This window comes from Mesoplodon mirus (genome assembly GCF_964341445.2).
Source record: "Mesoplodon mirus genome assembly, chromosome: 19".
In the NCBI taxonomy this organism is placed as follows: Eukaryota; Metazoa; Chordata; class Mammalia; order Artiodactyla; family Ziphiidae; genus Mesoplodon; species Mesoplodon mirus.
Window position 1 is genome coordinate 13,650,972 of NC_138995.1, and position 24,560 is coordinate 13,675,531.

The window sequence follows — 24,560 nt, forward strand, 5'->3', positions numbered from 1 at the left end:
GTCATAAAGTATATTTAAGTAATTTTCAGTGCTGTGTGGAAGCAAGAAAGAAGCAGTTAAAAAAAATTATATATACATTCTTCAGGCGCCGGTTGGGGGACCTTTTTCCGTCGCGCGCCAACCGGAAGGTCCCTGTCTTAGGTGCTAATGGCGGACGCCAGCGCCTTGGCGTTGGTGGTTGTTTAGGGCTTGAAGGAAACTGAGGATCTGTCGGATATCTACGCCATCCTCCTGGCTGCAGGGTAAAGAAACAGCTCCCCGACCTCCCCGAGACCGGGGAGGCGGATAGCGGCCATGTAGGAGGGTGGGCCGAGCCTATGGCAGGGGTTTCTGAGGCAGCTAGGCCCGAGAGGTACGGGAAAGGGAATGCTTGGGGCGGCTTTAGGGAATCGTCTCCCGTTTCCGTTCACAGTGTGGGAACCAGGCCTGGCTCAAAATAAGCTTTCTAGAAACTGCGTACCTTTTAGGCGCTGGGGGAGGTGTGAGAAGGAGCAGGAGGGACGTCTTCTGGAGAAAGTAAACGACACACGGGAGGGTGGAAAGATCGAGGGTGTTAAAAGTGTAAGTAATGGATTCAGCCTTTGAAATCAAGACTTTTGTATTTGTATTTTGGCATTTGGGCGACTTGTTTCCTTCTCTGATCCTCATGCGGTGATGTTCTTTTGGCACATGGAGAAGGGGTGGAGAAGCAATCACAGGCTCATTTCCTAGTATTCACAGGCAGGAGATAGAAGCGGGGAAATCAAAATTTACCAAGTTTTGGCCGTTACTGGTTCCTGGTATATTGTTCTTGGCTGGTCTGCTTCCAGAGTGCAACTTCCTCCATTACCCAATATAACAATACTTGGGGAACCTGGATCCAACTAGGTTTGGGGAAAATGAATTCCAAAGATAGTAATGGATAGCATAGGTTGTAAAGCTTTTCCAGGTTTCAGAAGTGGCCTGTGGTTTCCTCTGTTGTTTTCTAAAAAATTCTTTATTTTTAACGTAATCAGTCGTGCAACACGGATCACATTGATATCATGGTAGGGCTTTCATTGTAAATTCTGTTGTTGATAATTGGAGATCTGAGATTATGTTTGGAATTTTATAATAAGAGCAAGATGCAACAGAATAAATTATGTCTGAGAATCACATTCACTACTTTTCAGAGAGCAGCTTTAACACATTCTCTGCCTAATTTTTACCCAGACTTTAAGCTGAGCACAACTTTCCCTGGAAATTTCCCAGTGTCTAAGCCCTTCTGGGTGTGTGTGTATCTACGTCTCTGTGTCTGTATGTTTTTTCTGTTTTTCTTCTTGTAGGTCATTTCTCACTCCCTTCTTGTTCCATCTCAAGACTTTTTCCTTCTTTCCCTGTGATCCTAGAAGAACATTCCTTGGTTTCCTTGATGTTCCTTGGTTTCAAGTAGGAGAATGTATATCTCTCAGGACCTGTTTCCAGACTGAAGGATCTTTTCCTCTCTTAGGCACCCTGCTCTTGCCCAGCCCCAAAATGATTATTATTTATAAGGACATTTGCTCATATTTTTCTTTTCTCATTTAACAAAACCAAACTCGTACATTAATTACACAGTGATGACTTTGAATTTCTCAAGATTCCTTCTTTTTGTAATTGAGGAAAAATAGCTCAGTTTATTTTCCAGCAGTGACTGTGTATAGGTGTAGTTTTGGTAATTCTTTTATGGTAGAAGCGCATCAGTTTGCAGTCTTCATTTCTGTCTGATGAGAAGAATCCTTTTCTGTGACCGTATACTTCTTTGGGGAGGCTTGCTCCTGAAGTGACACTTCAGTTTAGAGATACAGTCATGCACATATGAATGGCCTATATATGAAAGATTTTCTTTGCAGCAGTGTTTATTATAGCAAGAGATTGGGAAGAAACAATGTTCATCAATAGGGTGTTGGCTAAATGAATTGTGATATACCCGTTCAGTGGAATACTATGTAGTTGTAAAATAAAAATGAGAAAGCCTTTTGTTTGTTGCTATCTCAAAAGATAGGTAAAGTGATAAAAAATCAGTTGCACTATGATGTGAGTGTATGATATTCAGTGCCCAACTTTTAGTTAAAAAGGGATAATAGACAGTATTAATATATGTTTTTCTTTGTACATACAGAAAATATCTGGAAGGACACAATATAACTTGGTGAAATTGATTCCTCCAGGGAGGAAAACTGGATGGCTAGGGAATGGATGGAGTCAGCTTTTTGCTGTGCTTTTGAATTCTGAACCATGTGAAAGTAGAGCCTATTCAAATACAAGTAAATATAGACCTACGTAGTTTCTGTGACAAAGTCAGATAGACAGTGTTGGTTTAATGGTACAGATCCCAGCTCCTAGCGATTTTACTACTTGTTATGTGACCTCAGGCAGACAATTTCATTTCTTAGCTCGATTTTCTTATCTGTAAAATTAGTGTAATATTGAGTACTTCATAGGTTTCTTGTGAGGTTGAAACAGAGTGTATAGTAGCATAGTGCCTGGTATGTAGAAGGCACTCTTAATTATAAGCCTGTTGTTCCTCCATAGGCCTTACTCTCCTGGTTCTGCTGTCTTCAGCCAGAAGTTCCCACACAGAAGTGTCTGTTAACATAATAGTTGCACAGCTGATCTTTTTCTGCTTCTATGTGCTCTTAGCTTGCTTTGACTTGGTATAACCAAGGCCTGGATTGTGGAGTTGCAGGTGGCTCGGTGTCACTGCTACCATGTTCCTGTACAACTTGACCTTGCAGCGGGCCACTGGCATCAGCTTTGCCATTCATGGCAACTTCTCTGGTAAGTGTTTCTATTATTATCTTTCTGAGCTTAACATTTAAAAAAAATTTTTTTTGGCCACATGACGCGGCTCGTGGGGTCTTAGTTCCCTGACCAGGGATTGAACCTATGCCCCCTGTAGTGGAAGTACGGAGTCCTAACCAATGGAGTGCCAGGGAATTCCTAGCATTTTTAATATTACTAGTTTTATGCTTCAAATTACTTTTTCAATATCAAACCTTTTTTTCTAAAACAAATTATGAAAAAAAATCTCTTAATCATTAGAGAATATTGTAATTTATGTGATGCTTTACAGTTTCTAAAGCACTTTGGAGTACTTGATCTTCCAAAGGACCTTTGGAAAATAAGGTGGCCTGATAAGTGATGGCATTGAGCAAATGAGAATGGATTGAGGTGGGTAGGAGTGGCATATCAGATAGGATAGGAAGTCATTTAGGCATTAGATAGTGAGGATCTGTATTAGGGCAGTGAGGATAGAAAGAAAGAGAAAATATGAGTTTGCAACCTGGGTGGCAGAGAAAATGACAGTAACATTGAAAGCAGGTTACTTGAGACCAGAGAGTGTGTTTGGGGAAGGAGGAACTTGGATATTTTAAACATTTAGTTTAAAGGTGATGACAACTCATCTGGGTGGAATTACATAGCAGGGAGAGATGGGGACAAGTTGACTGTTATGTATTTGGAGGTGTTGATTGCAGTTATGAAAGCAAGTGAGCTTTTTAGGAGTCAGTTTAGAAATAAACAGCATATATTAGGTGGTAGCTTTAAAAGGTCTTTGAGATATTACAGCTGACAGCCCAAAAAGTTAATATGATTTCTTAGAACAATAGCCTTAAAGATGGGCTAGAAAGAGCTTTTGGTAATTTTTAATTTTACGAAGCAAAACATCATATTTTTTTTCTGTTTTGTTTTTAAATTATTTATATTTGGCTGCACTGGGTCTTCGTTGCTGCGCGTGGGCTTTCTCTAGTTGCAGCGAGTGGGGGCTACTTTTCGTTATGGTGCGCGGGCCTCTCATTGCGGTGGCTTCTCTTGTTGCGGAGCATGAGCTCTAGACGCGCGGGCTTCAGTAGTTGTGGCACGCGGGCTCAGTAGCTGGGGTTCAGGCTCTAGAGAGCAGGCTCAGTAGTTGTGGTGCGCGGGCTTAGTTGCTCCACGGGATGTGGGATCTTCTGGGACCAGGGCTTGAACCTGTGTCCCTTGCATTGGCAGGCAGATGCTTGACCAGTGCGCCACCAGGGAAGTCCCCAAAACATTATATGTTAATATCGTTTGTAGACAACTCCGAATTATGCCGATTGATGGCAAATCTCAGAAAAATACAAAGGAAGTTTAAAAATAACTTGTGTGACCATTTTTGAAAAGTTCTTTGATGCCACTTTTGTTAGATGTTTTAAATTCTGGGAAAAGCACCTTTTTTTTGCCTTTAAATTTATTTTATTTATTTATTTTTGGCTGTGTTGGGTCTTTGTTGCTGCACGCGGGCTTTCTCTAGTTGCGGTGAGCAGGGGCTACTCTTCATAGTGGTGCGCGGGCTTCTCATTGTGGTGGCTTTTCTTCTTGCGAAGCATGGGCTCTAGGCATGTAGGCTTCAGTAGTTGTGGCTCACGGGCTCAGTACTTGTGGCTTGTGGGCTCTAGAGCACAGGGTCAGTAGTTGTGGCACACGGGCTTAGTTGCTTCGTGGCCTGTGGGATCTTCCCAGACAAAGGCTCGAACCTGTGTCCCCTGCACTGCATTGGCAGGCAGATTCTTAACCACTGCGTCACCAGGGAAGCCCAGGAAAAGTACCTTTTAAAGTAGAATAAATTAACTTAAAATACTAAGCCGCCAGCTCAGTTATATTTATCTTTTGTGGCTTTTTTTAAAAAATTAATTTATTTTTTTGGCTGTGGCAGGACTTAGTTGCAGCAGGCGGGATCTTTCCTTGTGGCCCGTGGGCTTTTCTCTCTGGTTGTGGTGTGAGGGCTTCAGAGTGCGTAGGCTCTGTAGTTGTGGTGCGCGGGCTCCAGAGCACATGGGCTCTGTAGCTTGCGGCATGCAGGCTCTCTAGTTGAGGCGCGCAAGCTCAGTAGTTGTGGCATGTGGGCTTAGTTGCCCTGCAGCATGTGGGATCTTAGTTCCCTGACCGGGGATCGAACTCGTGTCCCCTGCATTGTAAGGCAGATTCTTTACCACTGGACCACCAGGGAAGTCCCTTTAGTGGAATTTTGATCCATTCAGGTTACTAGTTCTGATTGTTCATGATCTTTATTTTTCATGTTTTTCAGGAACCAAACAACAGGAAATTGTTGTTTCCCGGGGAAAGATCTTGGAGCTGCTTCGCCCTGACCCCAACACCGGCAAAGTACACACTCTACTAACTGTGGAAGTATTTGGTGTCATCCGGTCACTCATGGCCTTTAGGTTGACAGGTGGCACAAAAGACTACATTGTGGTTGGCAGTGACTCAGGTCGGATTGTTATCCTGGAATACCAGCCATCTAAGAATATGTTTGAGAAAATTCACCAAGAAACCTTTGGCAAGAGTGGATGCCGCCGCATTGTTCCTGGCCAGTTCTTAGCTGTGGATCCCAAAGGGCGAGCTGTTATGATTAGTGAGTGACTTACTCTGTTGACTTTTTGACTCTTTTTTTTTTTTTTTTTTTTTTTTTTTTTTTGCTGTACGCGGGCCTCTCACTGCTGTGGCCTCTCCCGTTGCGGAGCACAGGCTCCGGACACACAGGCTCCGCGGCCATGGCTCGCGGGCCCAGCCGCTCCGCGGCATGTGGGATCTTCCGGGATCGGGGCACGAACCCGTGTCCCCTGCATCGGCAGGCGGACTCTCAACCACTGCGCCACCAGGGAAGCCCGACTTTTTGACTCTTAAAGAAGCTCAGTTCAGGATAACAATGCTGTGATCTTGATAGTGTGCCAAGAAATCACTCAGCTGGGTAAAGTTTGGATCATTTTGGATGTTTAAAGTTTAAAGTTGCTTTTCCTTTTAAAACAATGGGAGAAGTTTTAACACACCTTTTCTACTTCTTATCTAGTTGGAAATGGGTGTTTTTCCATTTCTTCAAGTGTAGCAAAAAGGCTACACTGTAAGATTTTATATTATTAGACAATGAATATGGTTGCTTTCATCAGCCTGAAGTGATGATTCACATTCATGTCTCTTCTCTGATAAATATCTTGAAGAAAATTCTGTGTATCTGATCCGGCTTCCAGAGGGCAACCTTCTTTGACCAGTCACAAAATCATTAGATCTAATTCAGAGAATAAAGCTGGCAATTCTATGAATTATTGTTTAGTTTGTCATAAAAATTTTTGAAGAGTTAGTGGGATATTAAGATCCCTGTTAGGAAGGAGGGGGGTAAAATTATGCTCTTGTCTATTTTAATGATAGAGAGCAAAATCCTAAAGCATGCATACACTTGTAGAGTTAGTACTGGCTGTTAACGAACTTTCAGAAAATAATTGTGACGTGAATCTAGCTGTTCTGTAGCCTCTGGTTTCATTATATGGAGTTTTTCTGTGTTTTTTCTCCTTCAACAGGCGCCATTGAGAAACAGAAATTGGTGTATATCTTGAACAGAGATGCTGCAGCCCGGCTTACCATTTCATCTCCACTGGAGGCCCACAAAGCGAACACTTTAGTATATCATGTGGTCGGAGTAGATGTGGGATTTGAAAATCCAATGTTTGCTTGTCTGGAAATGGATTATGAGGTAATGGCGGGGGGGGTCTCAATCTCTCTACCCACCTTTTCCTTCCCCTCCCTTCTCCCCCTCTCCCTCCTTTGGGTTTCTTCCACTCACCTTGGTGCTTTCCTGAGATTGTTTTCTTCATTGTGCATTTCTTATATCTTACTTGCTCACAGTTTTTTTTTTCTATTCCAAATACCTTTCTGAAATACTGTGGAGTGTTTCAGAATTTACCTGATTTGAATAGTCTTTATGTGGAAACAGGGTATTTATTGAGAAAACCTCCCTGAAAAAGGAGGTGAAAGTGTATTTGGGATATTTTTTCACGGGGAGATAGTGAAAGATGAGGCATGCCATTCTTTTGCTTGAGAGGAAAGCAGTATTTTCTAGTAGAGCTAACCCTGGTCTCAGAAATAGAAGACCTGGGTACTTGCTTTCACTCTGCCATTACTTAGTGTGAACTTTGGCAGACCATTTGGCGTCTGTGGACCTCTGCTTCCTCGTTTGTGAAATGGAGGAATCCTGATGCCCTTTCCAGCTATGTTTGTTTGTTTGTTAGTTTAAATAATTTTTATTGGACTATAATTGATTTACAATGTTGTGTTAGTTTCAGGTGTACAGCCAAGTGAGTCAGTTATACATATGCATATATCCACTCTTTTTTACTTTCCAGTTTTGAAAGTTTGATTTTACGGTACTGATTAGTCTTTGTGCCACTGTTATTCTATAGGAAGCAGACAATGATCCAACTGGGGAAGCAGCAGCTAATACCCAGCAGACACTTACTTTCTATGAGTTAGACCTTGGTTTAAATCATGTGGTCCGAAAATACAGTGAACCTTTGGAGGAACATGGAAACTTCCTTATTACAGGTACTTTTCTCTTAGAGCTGCTCTGTACCATTTTGCTTGGTCCATTTTATTTTCAAACTTAGCACTGTTTGCTTAATATGATTTGGAAACTATAATCCATTTGTAGTAAACCTGAGTGCCTTGTCTATGTTTTGGCAAGGTTAGAAATTCATGTGGTTAACTCTTATCCTCTAATGGGGGCAGGGAAGAAAAAGAGAGCAGTCAGCTTGGAATATTGATTACTATTGGTTGCTCTGGTGTCTTAACTGTAGTCAATCTTTCACTGATTACAAAAATCGAAACCTGGCTCTGTGAAAAGACAAATGTAACTGTTACCAAAATTGATCCAAGAAGAAATTAAGAACCTGAATAGACCAGCATTTGTTAAAGAAATTGGAACAATAATCCGAAGTTTTTTCTCTCAGAAGATTTAAGGTCCAGAATTTTCAGGGACCTTAAATTTCTCCAAAGATTAGAAAAAAGAATAAAAACTGTTGTATGAGCCTAATATAACTTCAGTACCAAAAATAGAGAAGGATAGTAATAAGAAAAATTTGCAGGCTGGTTATACTTGTGACTGTGGGTGCAAAAATCTTAAATTTTAGCAAATCAGATCAACAGTGTTTTAGATGCACCGGAGCAAAGTATGATTTTTGTAGGAGCTCAAAGATGTTCACTATGAAGAATAAGTATTAGTTTAATTCATATTAAAAGACTAAATGAGGGCAACTGTATTTGTGGTAATCTAAATTTCATCAGGCTTGAGTAAGACAGTGATGCAGTCCTTTCTGTTTCAAGTCATTTGCACTTGAATTGATGTCTAAAGTGAAATATGTCAGTTGTTGGGGGAGGATTTTAGAGAAGAAAAATACAAAACAGCGCTTGTCTTTGAGCATTAAATCTTAGGAAGAGACTTCTTATATATTAAGCAGAAGAATTTTAGAAAATAGGTTGTATTTAATTACTTGCTGTAATGTATTGTATTTCTCATTTATGAGGGTTTCATTCATTAAAACAAATTTTTACTGAGCCTCTACAATCAATATGTGTAAAATCAGTCTACTGGGCCCTGGGACTGCAGTGATGAAAAATTAGATGTGGTGTCTCCTTTTATGCAAGATTGAGTGTAGTGGTGAATATATGATAGTAACCAAAAAATTGCCAAAGTGTGCCAGATGGTATGACAGCATGGAGGAGGGGTCCCTAACCTAGGGAAGGAAGGCAATGCGTCAGAGAAAGGTTTCAGAAGTGCTCTCAGCTGAGAACTGGGGACTAGTTAGGAGTTAGCTAAGTGAAACGGGGGCGGAGGAGGAGTTTCTGTTACGGCCAAATGGAGCAGAATGCACAAAAGCCGAAATGCAGGAAAAAAACATGGTTAATTGAAAGAACTGAAAGCTCATTGTGATTGGATCATTGGAGGTAAAGGGATGGGGTAGAGGTGGGAGGTAGCTACTGAGGGATTTTTAAGCAGGAAAATAATGACATGTTAAAGGTGAACGTTTTTAAAAGATCCCATGCTTACATTTTGGTAATGGAATGGAAGATAATAAGCCAGGAGATTGGTCAGGAAGCTGTTTCACTAAACCAAGAGAGATTCGCAGCATGAGGACTGCTAAGGAGGTAGAATCACTAGGGCTATGGGAGAGGGGAGAATTGAAGGATGACATCCTTGTTTCTGGTTTGGTCTGTTGGTTGATGACAGTGTTCTTTAAGGTGGAGAACCCAGGAGGTCGTTTGGGAAGGAATTCTGGACTTGTTTATGAGTATGTTCATTTTTAAGCTGCTGTGGAATATCCATGTTGAGAGTGTCCAGGAGGCAGTTGGATTATAGGTCTGAGCCTAAGAACTGAGTTCTGGGCTTGGAGCTAAACATTTAGATGCATTATCAGAGATCTGGACAGGCTGAGATTTCCCAAATGGTGCCCTATCCTTGTCTAGCATAACTATCAGGGAAAAGAAACACTGAATGTTTATCACCTTCAGGCACACTGTACCTTCAAGTTGTGCTGAAGGAGGGAAGGAATTGAAGGCTAAATTGTAATTCATGGTTATGTCAAATCATTGCTGAGTTTCATTTTCTCTTGACAGTTCCAGGGGGGTCAGATGGTCCAAGTGGAGTGCTGATTTGCTCTGAAAACTACATCACCTATAAGAACTTTGGTGATCAACCAGATATCCGCTGTCCAATTCCCAGGAGACGGGTAAGGTCTTTGCCATAAGAGAAAATATATTTGTGTTTGTGAAATGAACTTAATTTTTGTAATTACAGTGTGGTCTCTTAATTTATCTGTTAATCAAGTTTTAGTTTCTTTGTAAATGTTGTTTTTAATAAAGCCAGTAAAATAACAAAAGCGAAACAAAATCTTTGAGAAAGGGAGTTAAAAGTCAACAAAATTCTATGTTGTACACCTGAAACTAGCATAATACTGTAAGTCAATTGTACTTCAATTAAAAAAAAAGCCAGCACAGTTTTCATTCTCGAAGAACCTATGGAGATTATCAATTTGAAATTCCTGAAAGTTTCTAGTTTGAAGAATCCAGGTGTATTCATTGGAGATAAATTGTGTTTCATTCTCTCCCACCCCACCCCATTCCAACATACAGAAAAATCTAAAAGGAGAGAATGGTGAATTCCTGTATACCTTTCACTTAGATTCCCCAATTAATACTGCTTTGCTACATTTGCCTTTTCTTTCTTATGTATCTATAAATTTTTTTAGGTAAAACCATTTGAAGATAGGTTGTATGACACTGCAAGAATTTCCTAAGATGTAGCTCCTAAGAAGGAGGAAATTTTCTACACTATCAATATTGTGCCCAAGAAATTTACCATTTTGAGTAATACAATTATCTTACGTACAGTTCTCTCATTGTCTCCCAAAGTTCCCTTATATCTATATTTAGTCTCCTTTAATTTAGAATATTTCCTCTCACCTTTGTTTTTTTTTTTTTTTTTTTTTTTTTTTTTTGTGGTATGCGGGCCTGTCTCTCTTGTGGCCTCTCCCGTTGCGGAGCACAGGCTCTGGACGCGCAGGCTCAGCGGCCATGGCTCACGGGCCCAGGCGCTCTGCGGCATGTGGGATCTTCCCGGTCCGGGGCATGAACCCATGTCCCCTGCATCGGCAGGCGGACTCTCAACCACTGCGCCACCAGGGAAGCCCTGTTTTTGTTTTTTTATGATACATTTTTTTTTAGGAGTCTGGGTTAATTGTCTTGTAGTTTGTCCCATAATCTTTTTCCTCATGATAACATTGATAGAATTATTACTTAGGTGCTGATATATATTTCTCATTACATTACATTACATTAGGGGCACATAATGCTGATTTGATGCAGTATTGGTAATGCTAAATTGATCACCTACTACTTCTCTTTGTTGTAAAGCTACCTTTTCCTTTTTGTAATTGGTGTGGAAACTAGTGTGCTTTGAGACTGTGTAAATACTCTTTTCCCCCAAATCTTTTCACACAGTGGTTTTTCTCTCAATCAGTTACTACACTGGTGGTTGAAAATGGTGCTTTATTGCTTTTAATTTTAAGTTTACTGTGGAAATCATTAAGCGTACAATTGGGCCTCCATATCTGCAGGGTTCTCATGCATGGATATGGAGGGCTGACTATTCCTTGTACTACCCCATTTTATATAAGGGATTTGAGCATCCGTGGATTTTGGTATCTGTGGCGGCTCCTTGAACCAATCCCCTGCAGTTATCAAGGGATGATTGTGTATATAATGAACTTCTGTGTACCCAGCTTCAGCAGTTATCAACAGCACATGGGTAATCTTATTTGATCTCTGCTTCCTCAATCTCTTCTCTCACTACAGATTATCTTTTTAATATTAATTTATAGGTGCTGAGGTTAAATGTTTTAGGACTTAGTTTATCTAGTACATGGTATCTGAGTAAGATTCCATCAATTTTAGAATATCTGGTAAGATTAGCAAGTTAAATTCTTGGTAAAGAGTGATAAGTGATTCCATTTAGTTGATCAGAAATTTATTAAGCACCTGACTGCCAGGTGCTGTACTTGGCTTTGGGGCTGCAAAGAAGTATAAAACATGTTTTGCTCTTGAACTTACTCTGAGAGAAATACAAAATGTTGGAAACATTAAAAAAGAAAACCAAAGTCCAGCCAAGGAGGAATGTCCTTTGGAAATCAGGGCTGATGATGATGCTTTGGATGGTATTGTCGTGAACATGTAACAGTGTTTTATTCACAGCCTGAAATGATGATTCTTTAAATTTCATGTCTCTTCTCTGACATCTTTGTCTGGAGGTAGTTCTTGCCTTATTGATCTGATTAGGCTGTAAAGTGGAATTGTGGCTTTTTTTTTTTTTAAACGTAAGCTTTATTATGTATTTATAGTAGACAAGAATTTTTGGTTATTGTGTTTTAGTCCTGTGACTGGCGGGCTGCTGTGGGTCAAAGCTTGCATGGAGAGGCTCCAGATGCCTCTAGGCCTTGGATGGCCCGTATGATCCTTGTCAGTAAAGTGTTGAATTCCAGAAAAGGACTACTCATTTCCAAGATGTTGGTTGTGTATTTGACTTTCCTAGAATGACCTGGATGACCCTGAAAGAGGAATGATTTTTGTCTGCTCTGCCACCCATAAGACCAAGTCAATGTTCTTCTTTTTGGCCCAAACTGAGCAGGGAGATATCTTTAAGATCACTTTGGAGACAGATGAAGATATGGTAAGTAGACCATGGAGGGAGGGAAAAAAAGAAAAAAACGTATTTGTTGTGCTTAGTCTAGTTAATGAAACTTTCTAAAGTTGCATCCTAATTTTAATATAATTAAGTAACCTTATTTTAAAAACTGATATGTGCATTTAAGGTTTACAGAGTGGTTTTATAAACCATTTGTTCATTACAACTACTCTGAGATAGAAAGGATAATTTACAAGTTAAAAAAAATGGAAACAGAATGCCTTAAAAAGTGGTTGCCTAAGGTGTTAAAGCTTTTAAAGTTTGGAACTGGTACATGAATGTAGGTTTTCTCCCTCTGGTTAACAGATTTTTGGTCTGATCCCATATAGTGTGAGAATGGGTAATGCTATTTCTAGTGAATAACAAGAGAAAGCTCTCCATGTCTACTGAACACTAGTAATATACATGATCTGTTACTTTTTTCATCCCACGGAGGAGTGCTGAACACCGGGCGATTTCTTAGATACCTGTTTAGCTCAGGAGGTGGCAAGTTTTTTTTTGTAAAGGCCAGGTAGTGAACATTTTTGGCTTTTGTGGGCCATGTGGTCCCTGTCTCAACTACTTATCTCTGCCATTGTGGCACAAAAGCAGCCGTAAGCACCGTGTAAACTGCGTGGCTAGCCTGAGGGTTGTAGTTTGCTGACCGCTGGTTTGGATATGAAGGACAGTATTTTATTTGCTACTTTGCCTATTACACTATCTTACAATACTGGGCTATTTTCCACGGTGTGGCTTCACTTGCCTATACACTGGAATCTTCTTCTCTTTCCACTCCAGGTTACCGAGATCCGGCTCAAGTATTTCGATACTGTGCCTGTTGCTGCTGCTATGTGTGTGCTTAAAACAGGCTTCCTTTTTGTAGCATCAGAATTTGGAAACCAGTGAGTAATCCTTTATTACGCCATTTCGTCCTGGTTACTATAAAAGTTGGGAGGAGGGAGATGTAGTTTCAAGGCTGTGGAGCTTTTCCCAAGAATGTTATAGTCTCTTCAGAACAAGTTTTGCTCGCTTTCCCCTTTTATGTCTTCCTCTTGGTGACTTCCTCTACTTTAGTGGCTTCAATCAATACCTGTGGGTAGCTGCAAAAAAACAGCTTTAAAAGTGATCTCTCCTAAGCTTTTTGCTGGACATTTCATTGACTAAATATCTGTTGAACTACTTAGTATTAAATATATGTTCCACAGTCACTTCACTTGTACAAATCTGAAGTTGAAGCTCATCAGAACCCATAGCTTTCCAGCCACATCACCAACCCTTCCAACCTCACTTTTTTTTTACATTCTTCTTTTAAATATTCTTTTCCATTATGGTTTATCATAGGATGTTTGTATAGTTCTTTGTGCTATGCAGTAGGACCTTGTTTATCCATTCTATATATAAAAGCCTACATCTGCTAACCCCAACCTCCTAATCCATGCCTCCCCCAACCCCTCCCCCTTGGCAACCACCAGTCTGTTCTCTATGTCTGTGATTCTGTTTCTGTTTCATAAATAGGTTCATTTGTGTAATATTTTAGATTCCACATGTAAGTGATGTCGTGTGGTATTTGTCTTTCTCCTTCTCACTGACTTCACTTAGTATGATAATCTCTAGTTGCATCCATGTTGCTGCAAATGGCATTATTTTGTTCTTTTTTTTTTTTAAAGTTTTTATTGGAGTATAGTTGCTTTACAATGTTGTGTTAGTTTCTGCTGGACAACAAAGTGAATTAGCTATACATATACATATATCCCCTCTCTTTTGGATTTCCTTCCCATTTAGGTCACCACAGAGCACTGAGTAGAGTTCCCTGTGCTCTACAGGTTCTCATTAATTATCTGTTTTATACATAGTAGTGTATATATGTCAATCCCAATCTCCCAGTTCATCCTACCTCCCTTCCCCCCCAGTATCCATATGTCCGTTCTCTACGTTTGTGTCTCTATTTCTGCTGTACAAATAAGTTCATCTGTTTCATTTTTCTGATTCCATATATAAGTGATATTATGCAATATTTTTCTCTTTCTGACTTCACTCTGTATTACAGTTTCTAGGTCTATCCACATCTCTGCAAATTGCAGTTTCATTCCTTTTAATGGCTGAGTAATATTCCATTGTATATATGTACTGTATCTTCTTTAACCATTTTTCTGTCAGTGGACATTTAGTTGGTTTCCATGTCTTGGCTATTGCCATTCTCAGTATTTCTGTTAATGTCTGATGGGGCAGTTCCAGCAACTTGAATGTAAAGTCTCGGTTTTGCTGTCCTCTACAACTTTCAGTTGAATGCCGAGTTGTTTTTACTTCTGTATCCCTTTTTTTTGGTGTTAGTCTGAACTAGTTCCCTAGTTTGCTTATTGCAGTTCATTGTCTTTCCTGTAAAACCTGACCTTTATAGAGTCATCTCATTAAGCAGACAAGACACAACCCTGATGAAATCATTTCCCCATCCCGTGTTACAGTCTCTGATGGCTTTTCATTGACAAATGGCTTAAGTCTGAACTCTAGCCTTGAATTTAAGACCAGTATTGAAGACTCCAAATTGCTTATGAGATAAGCCGCCATGGTCTTGCTTTCTAGTTCAGGTTTTGCTGGTATGTGGTAAAGTGTGTGCAGATCACTTACCTAATGCTATTTCTTCGTAATGAAAATGAAGGTGTTGTCTAGAATTCTGCAATTCTATTCCAATTTTGCCTTGTCTCCAGTTGTTCTCCCTTTCTTTAACATGCCTTTTACTCTTCCTCATTGACTTTATTCCAACTGTCATTTTATTACTCCTTTTCCCAGTTTATATACCTCTTTTGATGCATTTTTCATTTAGCCTGTTATTATGACTATTTTCATCCATTTCTAATTTTTTAGTTTTTTTAACAAGGAATTTTCATTGTAGAAAAGTTAGGAAAGTTCATGTAAGCAAGTATGTCTCCTGTAATCCTTCCACCCAAAGATAACATTTTTTTGGGGTAGCCTTCCTGTGTGTGTATATATTTAAATGTTTCTGCGGAATTGCAACTATGCACTATATATTGTTTTGTAACCTGCTTTTTTTATACAGTAGTAAATAATAAATATTTTTCTTTACCAGTACGTACAGATCTTTAACATTCGTTTTTTGTTAGCACCTTTTCTCTCCCCCACTTTTTTGTGGTAAAATATATATAACAAAATTTCCCATTTTAACCATTTTTAAATGTTCAATTTGGTGGCATTAATTACATTTACAGTGTTGTATAACCATCACTGCCATGTTTCCAAACTTTTTTATCACTCCAAACAGAAACTCTGTACCCATTACGGAATAACTCCCCATTCCCCTTTCCTCCAGCGTCTGGTAACCTAAGTGGAATCATATAACATTTGTGCTTATTCTGTCTGGCTCATTTTACTTAGCATAATATTTTCAGAGTTCATATGTAGTAGCATGTATCAGCACTTTATTTTTATCTCTGAATAATAATGCATTGTATGTATGTATGTACCACATTTTGTTTATTTACCTGTTAATGGACACGTGGGTTCTTTCCACCTTTTTGGTATTGTGAATAATGCAGCATTGGACATTGGTGTGCAAATATCTGTTTTAGTCTTTGTTTTAATTTATTTTGGGTATGTACCCAAGAGTGGAATTTCTGGGTCATACCGTAATTCTCTTTAACTTCTTGTGGAACTGCTAAACTTTTTTATAGCTGCTGCACCATTTTACATTTCTAATGTATGAGGGTTTTTGTGGGTGTTTCATACAAATGCCAAACACTAGTAAGTACTTTTTGTTGTAAGCATTTAGTAAATGTTGACTACTCCCATTTTTGTTATTTTACTCTGATAATGAAGAAAGTTTTGGAAAATGAATAAAAGAGCAAATAAATAATGAAAATCACCCATAATCCTAGTATTCCAGAATAGTTACTTTTTAACATTGTATCTGCTTACAGTGTTTCTACTTTCTTGTATTTATATGTAGTTTTATTTTAGAGAACTGCATCAGTCTATAAAAAACTATTAGTCGGGCTTCCCTGGTGGTGCAGTGGTTGAGAGTCCGCCTGTCGATGCAGGGGACACGGGTTCGTGCCCCGGTCCGGGAAGATCCCACATGCCGCAGAGCGGCTAGGCCCGTGAGCCATGGCCACTGAGCCTGCGTGTCCGGAGCCTGTGCTCCACAACGGGAGAGGCCACAACAGTGAGAGGCCCGCGAAACGCAAAAAAATAAAAATAAATAAATAAATAAATAAACCAAGCACTAATTATTAAAAAAAAAAAAAAACTATTAGTCTACTATTTCAAATACGCAGTATATCCTAAAAATCTTTCCATGTCAATAAGTCTGTATTTTTCACTTAAAATTATTTTGTTTTTTATTATGGAAATTTTCTAATGGGCACATAACAAGAGAGAATAGTATAATTAATGAACTTACGTGTGCCCATCACTCAGCTTCAACAAAGGCCAACCCATGGCCAGTCTTGTTTTATTTATACCTCCCCCAAATAATATTAATTTCTTTTTTTAAAATTAATTAATTAATTGTTGGCTGCATTGGGTCTTCGTTGCCGCGCACGGGCTTTCTCTAGTTGTGGCGAGCAGGCTTCTCATCGCGGTGGCTTCTCTTGTTGTGGAGCACAGGCTCTAGGCGTGCAGGCTCAGTAGTTGTGGCGCACGGGCTTAGTTGGTACGCAGCATGTGGGATCTTCCTGGACCAGGGCTCGAACCCGTGTCCCCTGCATTGGCAGGCAGATTCTTAACCACTGCGCCACCAGGGAAGTTCAGTAATTTCTTAATATAATAAAATAACCAGTCAGTATTCAAATTTCTGTATTGTCTCAATATTTGTTAAGTCTGTTTGTTTGGATCAGGATCCCAGTAAGACTCATACACTGCACTCGGTGTAGAGAAGACGTTTTCAGTGGCTACGTAATATTTGACGGCTCTACCTCCTCTTGGTGGATATTTAGGTTGTCTGTACTTCTGCTATTATAAACAGTACTGTAGGTTCTCTCGCCTTCTGAGATGGCCCGCACTCTGTCTGTGGAGTGTGTTTCTGTCTAAATAAATCCACTTCTTACCTTTCAAAAAAAAAAAAAAAACCAGTGTTATAGTGAACGTTGTAGGTGTATCTTTGCATATTAGCTGAATAAAGCCATAGTTTAACTTTCTATATGCGGGATGAAATTTTGATAGGGAATGCCAAATTGTACTTCAAAAGATGGCATCAGTTTACATTCCCACCAATGGTGTGTGAAATCTTTTTTCTTTTCACTACATGAAAAAGGGAGAGTTAATAAGCTCTTAAAAATCATTGAGTAAAAATGAGCAGTTCAGTCAATAGAAAAATGGGTGCAGGATTTGAGCATGCCTTTCATAGTAAAAGAAATACTGGTGGTCTAGAAGTGTAATATGTAAAAAGATTTTCAAGCTAATTCATAATTGAAGGAATGCCAGTCGAAATGAGGTGTTGGGCTTCCCTGCTGGTCCAGTGGTTAAGACTCTGCCTTCTACTGCAGGGGGCTCAGGTTTGATCCCTGGTCCGGGAAGTTCCACGTGCCTCAAGGTATGGCCAAAAAAAAGAAAAAAAAAACCACCAGGAGGCGTTTGTTTTTTCACCTAGCCGATTGGCAGACATTAAAAACTTAGATAATAACCTGTCTTGATAAGGCTGTGGGTGGAGTCAGTAGCTGCAGACTTATAAGGTATTCTATTCTTGCTCATTACCTTGTGCAGATAGTGTGTTTGCTGGGATTTACACATTCTCGTTGTTAAGTCTTCTAAAAGTCTTTTTAGAAATAATACAGACAATGATTCCTTTTGTTCTAAAGAATCATAGTGTACATTTGTTGAGCACTTGTCTGTATGTAACAGGCACTGTTCTAAACGTTTTTCTTATATTGTTTCAGTTTGGGCTCCCCTGTAAGCAGAGCCCGAGACAAGGTTAGATTATTGGGAGGTAATTGCAGGAAGCAAGAGTGAGGGATCAGTGGGGAGAGACAGGGAAAAGAGGAAAAGCCAATATTAAGGGCATGTTACTGAGGTTCATGCTGTGGACATTGGAAACTGGCTTCTGTCAAGACCTGCTGAGAAGCATGCAGAATGCCTTTGAAAATTGCCCACCTGAGGGTTAACAACACCAGTTCCTTTCCCTCTTGGGTTGAAGGTTACCCCTGGAGGTATGAAGTCCCCTGTACATCCTGTTGCTCAGGCAGCCTCCAACGGATAGATGTTCTGAGGGCAGAGAATAGAAAGACTGCAGTGCATAGGTGGGATGCTTGTTAGAGTGAGACGGGTTTGAACTTGTGAGAAATTATCCATTACTGTTGCACCTGAAATCTGGAAGACTTAAGAGTGGAGATTTGGGGCATCAGAAACATGTGCTATGGGTGTTAACTCATAAAGCAAACTTATTTATCAATCAGATACTTACTATAGCATTTACTGTGTTCTAAGTACTTTACAAATATTGATGCATAACATTCCCTGTAAGACAGTGCTGTTAACCCATTTATAGTAAGGGCACTGGGGTCACAGAGAGTGGAAGAAATTTGATCACACAACTAAATCTAACTCAAAGCCAGACCACCTAGTTCCAGAGTTCCTGCTCTGAAGCACAGTATAATCACAGAAACTGTTTTATCGAGATTCAGCCGAAGCAACCTTCCTTGTGATGGAGGTAGTGAACCCAGCATCCTCTTGGTTATCTGTGAAAGTGTCTTTGATGGGTGATCTTTATCATCTGTATATGGACATCTTGCCTGAATAAGAAGCTTGTATTATTTAACTTTTTCTTTCTTTTCAATGTGTTTGTAAATCATTCAAGGATAATAACCCTATTTGCTTTTTTGTAATTTAGCATAGAATCTGATGAGTTTACCAGAGGGTTATATGCTGAGGTTTATTTGGCTAACATTTATTGAGTGTCTTATGTATTTCAGACCCCGATTTAATAATTTTATCTTGCTCCTAAAAAGCTACACTGGATTGTTCAAAGTGCTTTGTATTAAAGGTTTGATATATGACTTAAAGAATAAATATGACCAGCAGTGTGATTTTATTTTAATTGAGCTGCTTCCCAAAAGTGTGCTCATTGCACACTCAGTTTATGATGGTATATTGTTACAGGTTATCTACTCCCAAATTGCTTTCCCTTTTTAATTTTTTTTTTTTTGTGGTTTGCCTTTGAATCAGTTTACAGACCCCCAGAGGACAGACAGGAGAAGGGCAAGATGATTTTGTTGCTTATTATCTCTGGATATGTTTATGTTTTGTTTCAGGAATAATACTACAGTATCTGCATACTTTTGTGAAATCACCAATTCTTGTTTTTTGTTAGATTTGGCCTGGTGACTGGTTAAAATAAGAAGTGGTTATAGACTTTCTTTGGGTTTCATTTATCCATATTTCATTTTATTTGACAAAAACTATGCTTACTAGGTGCGATGCAATGTTCTAAGTACTCATTGAATTCTTTAGGAAGGTACTATTCAATTTTATAAATGAGGCAACTGAGGCAAAGAGAGATTAAGTAGTAATATGCAGCTAGTTAAGCGGCAGAGCTAGGATTCAGACCCAGGCACTCTAGTGGAAGTCCAGTACTCTTAACCACTGTGATGCTAAGGTCCTGCCACTCTACCAGTTTGAATTCAGTAGTCTTAATTTCTTTATCCCTCTTTTTAAAGAAATAGAAAACCCCAGTCAGATAAGCAGAGATCTCAAACTATAGATGCTCACTCAATATTAAAGTGATTTATGAGCATTATGTTGATGACAAACATCTTCAGACAAAATATTTTTTAAACGCTATTTGCTTTCTTCCTTCCAGTTTTATCGCGATATAATTGACATATAGCACTGTATAAGTTTAAGGTGTTGCAGCATAATGACTTGGCTTACATACATTATGAAATGGATATCACAGTTTATCTCATTTGGTACAACATTAAAGAAATAGGAAAAAAAATTTTTTCCCTTGTGTTGAGTACTCTTAGGATTTACCCTCTTGACAACTTTCATGTATAACGTATAGCAGTGTTAATTATATTTGTCATGTACATCAGACAAAATATTTTAACTAAAGTCTTTGCTTCTCCCTAGTTACTTATATCAAATTGCACATCTTGGAGATGATGATGAAGAACCTGAGTTTTCATCTGCCATGCCTCTGGAAGAAGGAGATACATTCTTTTTTCAGCCAAGACCACTCAAAAACCTTGTGCTGGTTGATGAGTTGGACAGCCTCTCTCCCATTTTGTTTTGCCAGGTGAGGGTCTTTGCAGTCAATCCATAATGAATAGTGCTAGCCAACTGTTTCTGAATTTGAATGAGTTTAAACTCCAGGGCTTCCCTGGTGGCGCAGTGGTTGAGAGTCCGCCTGCCGATACAGGGGACATGGGTTCGTGCCCCGGTCTGGGAAGATCCCACATGCCGCGGAGCGGCTGGGCCCATGAGCCATGGCCGCTGAGCCTGCGTGTCCGGAGCCTGTGCTCCGCAACGGGAGAAGCCACAGCAGTGAGAGGCCCGCGTACTGGGGGGAAAAAAAAAAGTTTTAACTCCAATTAAATTAAGGTTTAGTTTAAGAGGTTCATCAGCATATCTGTGGTATTGCCAGAGTATAAGGGTGAAGCAACTAAAGGTAGTTGGGTAATTAAAAACCATTACATAAATCCTTGGGCTTAAAAAAAATTATTTTTAATGATAAAAATCATGTTTTATAAAAATTCAGGCTGTACAAAAGATAAAAAATTAAAAGTCCAACCCCCAATCTTTTCAACCCTCTATTCCACCGAGGCTGTGCCATTAATAGCTTCCTGTGATTGCTTCCAGGCATTTTCTCTGCATCTGTAAGCAATTGTGTGTTATACTCTTTTTAATGTAAATATGCTCATATACTTTACAGTATTCTGAAATAGACCTTTTATCACTTAACAGTCTGTGAATATCTATATCTCATTTTAACACTCACTTCCTCCATGAAGTACTCCAGAGACACTGGGATCAGTCAGTAACAGAATCTTTTTGGGAACCCAAGGTTGCCCAAGATGGGAATTGTGTCTCTCAATTGTGGCACTCAAGTGTAGCAGAAATTTTACCATGCTGATGCATCCCGGATTCCTGGGGTTCCAGTGACCATTAGGCATCACCCTACCCTGTCTAGATGATTACACTTTTAGTGGAAGAGTTTTGCTCACTGTGCCAGGGACATACAGTCAGTATTCAGGCACTCTTCCTGGCAAAATTAGCAGTTATGAAGTTAACTGCTTTTGTTCTTTCTTTTTGAGAAAGGGTTAGTCCTGAGGGCGATAGAAAATAAGTATGTATAATTCCTAATTGGATTTTTACTGATTTTTTTTTTTCTGCTTTCATTGGAATTTGAGGAGATAATTGTGTAAAGAGTTTGTAGGTCAAGAATAAAATTAACAGGAAGTTCAGGTATCTGTAGCAGGGCTATAAGCATTTTTTGCCATGTATCTCTTTACTAGCCTAGTGAGGCTTCTGGATCCCCTCTGGGAATAATATTTTTAAATGCATATGGTAATAAACATGATAGCCAAGAGAGCAAATTATTTTTTAAATTGTGAAAAATTAGTATATGTGCTTCTGTAATGGGCTTAAAATAACAGGAAAGTGCATTTAAAATAGGTGAGTTAATTTTTTAAAGAAGTCAGTGTGAAGGTTGTATACACTCACAACCCACATGCTCATCCATGTTACAGTAGGCTGCACTGCCTTACAGTCAAGAATTTTCATTTGAATTGTACAGTTTGACAAAACTACAATACAAATAACTTCTTTCCACATGTTGATCAACAAATATTTGTACTGGAAAGCAGCTAGATGTCTGGGGTGACTAGTACAAGAACACATGGCTTCCCCATTTGGTGGCAAACAGCCAGGTGCAGAGTTACCCCGTAATTGGTCAGATACATCATAGGAACATCTGTAGTAGATAGGGCAGCTGTGATCATGTGCGTTCTAACAGCAGATCTAGTAAATGTAATTTTGAAATAGTGATAAGGGAAATGATATTTGGAGGTGTCTATAAACTTTAATATTGGTGACAGAGTCACGGATAATGATAATATAATGTCTATATTTTTAGTTGGAAGGAAATGCTGAGATTTCATTTGAGGTTATATAACAATTTCATTAATTGTAAGAAATACTTTGTTAACTCAAGAACTGATACAGGTGGGACTTCCCTGGTGGTCCAGTGGTTAAGACTCCGCGCTTCCACTACAAGGGGCACAGGTTTGATCCTGGTCAAGGAACTAAGATCCCACATGCCACGCAGCATGGCAAAAAAAAACAAGAACAAGCTTTTTTGGTTGGTAAAACTTGCTGCTTCAAACTGTTTGCTTTTTGGAACATTGGGTCTTTTCCACTCCATGCCCCCACGGCCAGTAGCAATATTTAAGCCTAATAAACTAAAAAGTAGTTTGTCGCCCTGAGAACAATCAGGGTTGGGTATGGAAAAGTAGCAGAAGTAGACATTTTTTTCCCCTTTCTCTGTGCAGATAGCTGACCTGGCCAATGAAGACACTCCACAGCTATATGTGGCCTGTGGTAGGGGACCGAGGTCATCTCTGAGAGTCTTAAGGCATGGACTTGAGGTAAGATTGGAATTTCTAGATCATATGCAGGGTTTGGAGGAAAACATTGACAAAGCAGCCTAAGGCTGTATTTAATGTTTCTATGAAAGAAAAATGTTTTCTTCCTCCCCATTTCCATAAAGTTTAGAGTTTAAATTTCCTATCCTTTAACATGTTAGCACAGTAGGCACATTTTTAAAAATGGCAAATAGGGATCAAAGGGGAGAAACATGTCTGTTAGTTCCAGGTTCAGTCGCCATTACGTGGAAGTTAGGAAATCTGCATGGCACATTTTACTCCGTTTCCTTTTAGTGTTGGTCTTTTTTCGTAGCTTTTAGATACTTATATTTTTAACTATGTTAATACTGTGTATATATTTTTGTATCTTATTACGTTCCTGATTACTGATTACTGCTCTTATGTCACGTCATTTTTAATGTTTTTGCAATATATCTCCACAGTGTGTGGATTAGAATTTATTTAATGAATCCTTTATTTTTTTAATTTTAATTTATTTTTTATACAGCAGGTTCTTATTATGTATCTGTTTTATACATATTAGTGTATATAGGTCAATCCCAATCTCCCAATTCATCCCTCCACCCTCCCACCTCCCACAGTGAGTCCTTTATTGTTGGACTTTTTAGGTGATATGGATACTCAAAATTACCTTCTCAAGTCCCACAGCCTCTTCTCATCATGGTTCTAGTGTTGATGGCTTTTAGCAAGTGCACTGGACTTGATTTTGTTAGGAGTAAAATAAAGCTTTCTCTGACAGTTTGCTCTTAGAGGTTGGGGTTGAGCAGACTCCAGGCTCTTAAGAGGCCCACTGCCTGTTTTTGGAAATTTTTATTGGAACACAGGGAAGATGACCTTGGTTTTGAATTCTGGCTCTACTATTTAATAGCTATTACTAAGCTTTATAGGACCTGCCTTAAAGGATTGTTGTGTGAATTAAATGAGAATGTGTATGAAGCACTTAGCTCAAGTTCTGGCATGTAGTAACTATTCAATAAATGTTAGCTATTAAAATTGTAGTTTCAGAGACTTCAAAAAATTTTGACTGCCAAAGTATTCATCAGGTCACCAAGTTTTCGATGACTTGAACCCAATTTAGACCTGTAGTTCTTGATTAGTTACTTACTGCCAATTGGATCCTGTCAAGCATCTGATTAAAGCAAGCGCTCAACAAACAATACATACATGCATTAACAGAAGGTTCTGTGTACCGTGTGAGAGATGAAGGACCCGATTCAGAACCACTGTTGGTGAGTCCTCTGCTCCCCACTAAGTGTTTCCAACTCTATTAAAAAACATGTTACATAAAACGATTTTTAAATTGTTGGACACTGCTTTCTTCCTGTATATCTATTTGTTGAGCCTTGTTGTCTAGCGAGATGATGGTCTCAGTTGAACAAGGTCACTGTCAGATACTACATTTAGTGTATAGAGTGTGGTATACCTGACATTTACGTTTTACTGACGGTGAAGTTTTCCAAGATTCTCCTGTACCACGATCAGGTACTCCTGCTATTATTACGTCAGTAAACCAACAAAAGGGTAATATCTTTCATGTATATACTTGCATTCTTCCTATAAGATGTAGTTCCACTGTACAGTATAATAGGCTGCCTAATTTTTTATTTCTAGGTCATTTAAAAATACTTAATAAAATTTTTATTTTTGAATGGTTTTAGATTTACAGAAAAATTGCAAAGATATTACAGACAGTGAATGTATAACCCACACCTAGTTTTCTCCTCTAGATCATTTTGAGTTCATCTTACGTATTGCATTTACTCTCGTTTGAGAGCCTATAGGACATTCAGAGGATTCTTGACTCTGACCTTAAGGAGCATAAGAATCTAGTAGGAAGGACAAAACAGTTCCTCAGATCACTTTTTAGGTAAGTGTCCTAAGAGGTAGTGATTGTGATTCCTGTGAGAATTTATGAGGAAGAGATGACTGCCAGCCAAGAGAAT

The 24,560-nt window shown here is 39.1% G+C and overlaps 1 protein-coding gene across 2 annotated transcripts in view; it reads left to right on the top strand.

Annotated features, from left to right (window-relative positions):
* The first annotated feature begins 110 nt into the window (after positions 1-110).
* SF3B3 (splicing factor 3b subunit 3) overlaps positions 111-24,560 on the top strand; it is a 46,119-nt gene continuing 21,669 nt past the window's right edge. For both annotated transcript variants that reach the window (XM_082608232.1, XM_082608233.1), the window contains exons 1-10: positions 111-242; positions 2,641-2,778; positions 5,048-5,374; positions 6,315-6,487; positions 7,194-7,335; positions 9,403-9,515; positions 11,873-12,010; positions 12,803-12,906; positions 20,084-20,249; positions 22,504-22,599. In XM_082608232.1, coding sequence (XP_082464358.1) covers positions 2,709-2,778; positions 5,048-5,374; positions 6,315-6,487; positions 7,194-7,335; positions 9,403-9,515; positions 11,873-12,010; positions 12,803-12,906; positions 20,084-20,249; positions 22,504-22,599 — 1,329 coding nt within the window. In that variant the 5' untranslated portion in view covers positions 111-242; positions 2,641-2,708. The remainder of the gene's footprint in view (positions 243-2,640; positions 2,779-5,047; positions 5,375-6,314; positions 6,488-7,193; positions 7,336-9,402; positions 9,516-11,872; positions 12,011-12,802; positions 12,907-20,083; positions 20,250-22,503; positions 22,600-24,560) is intronic.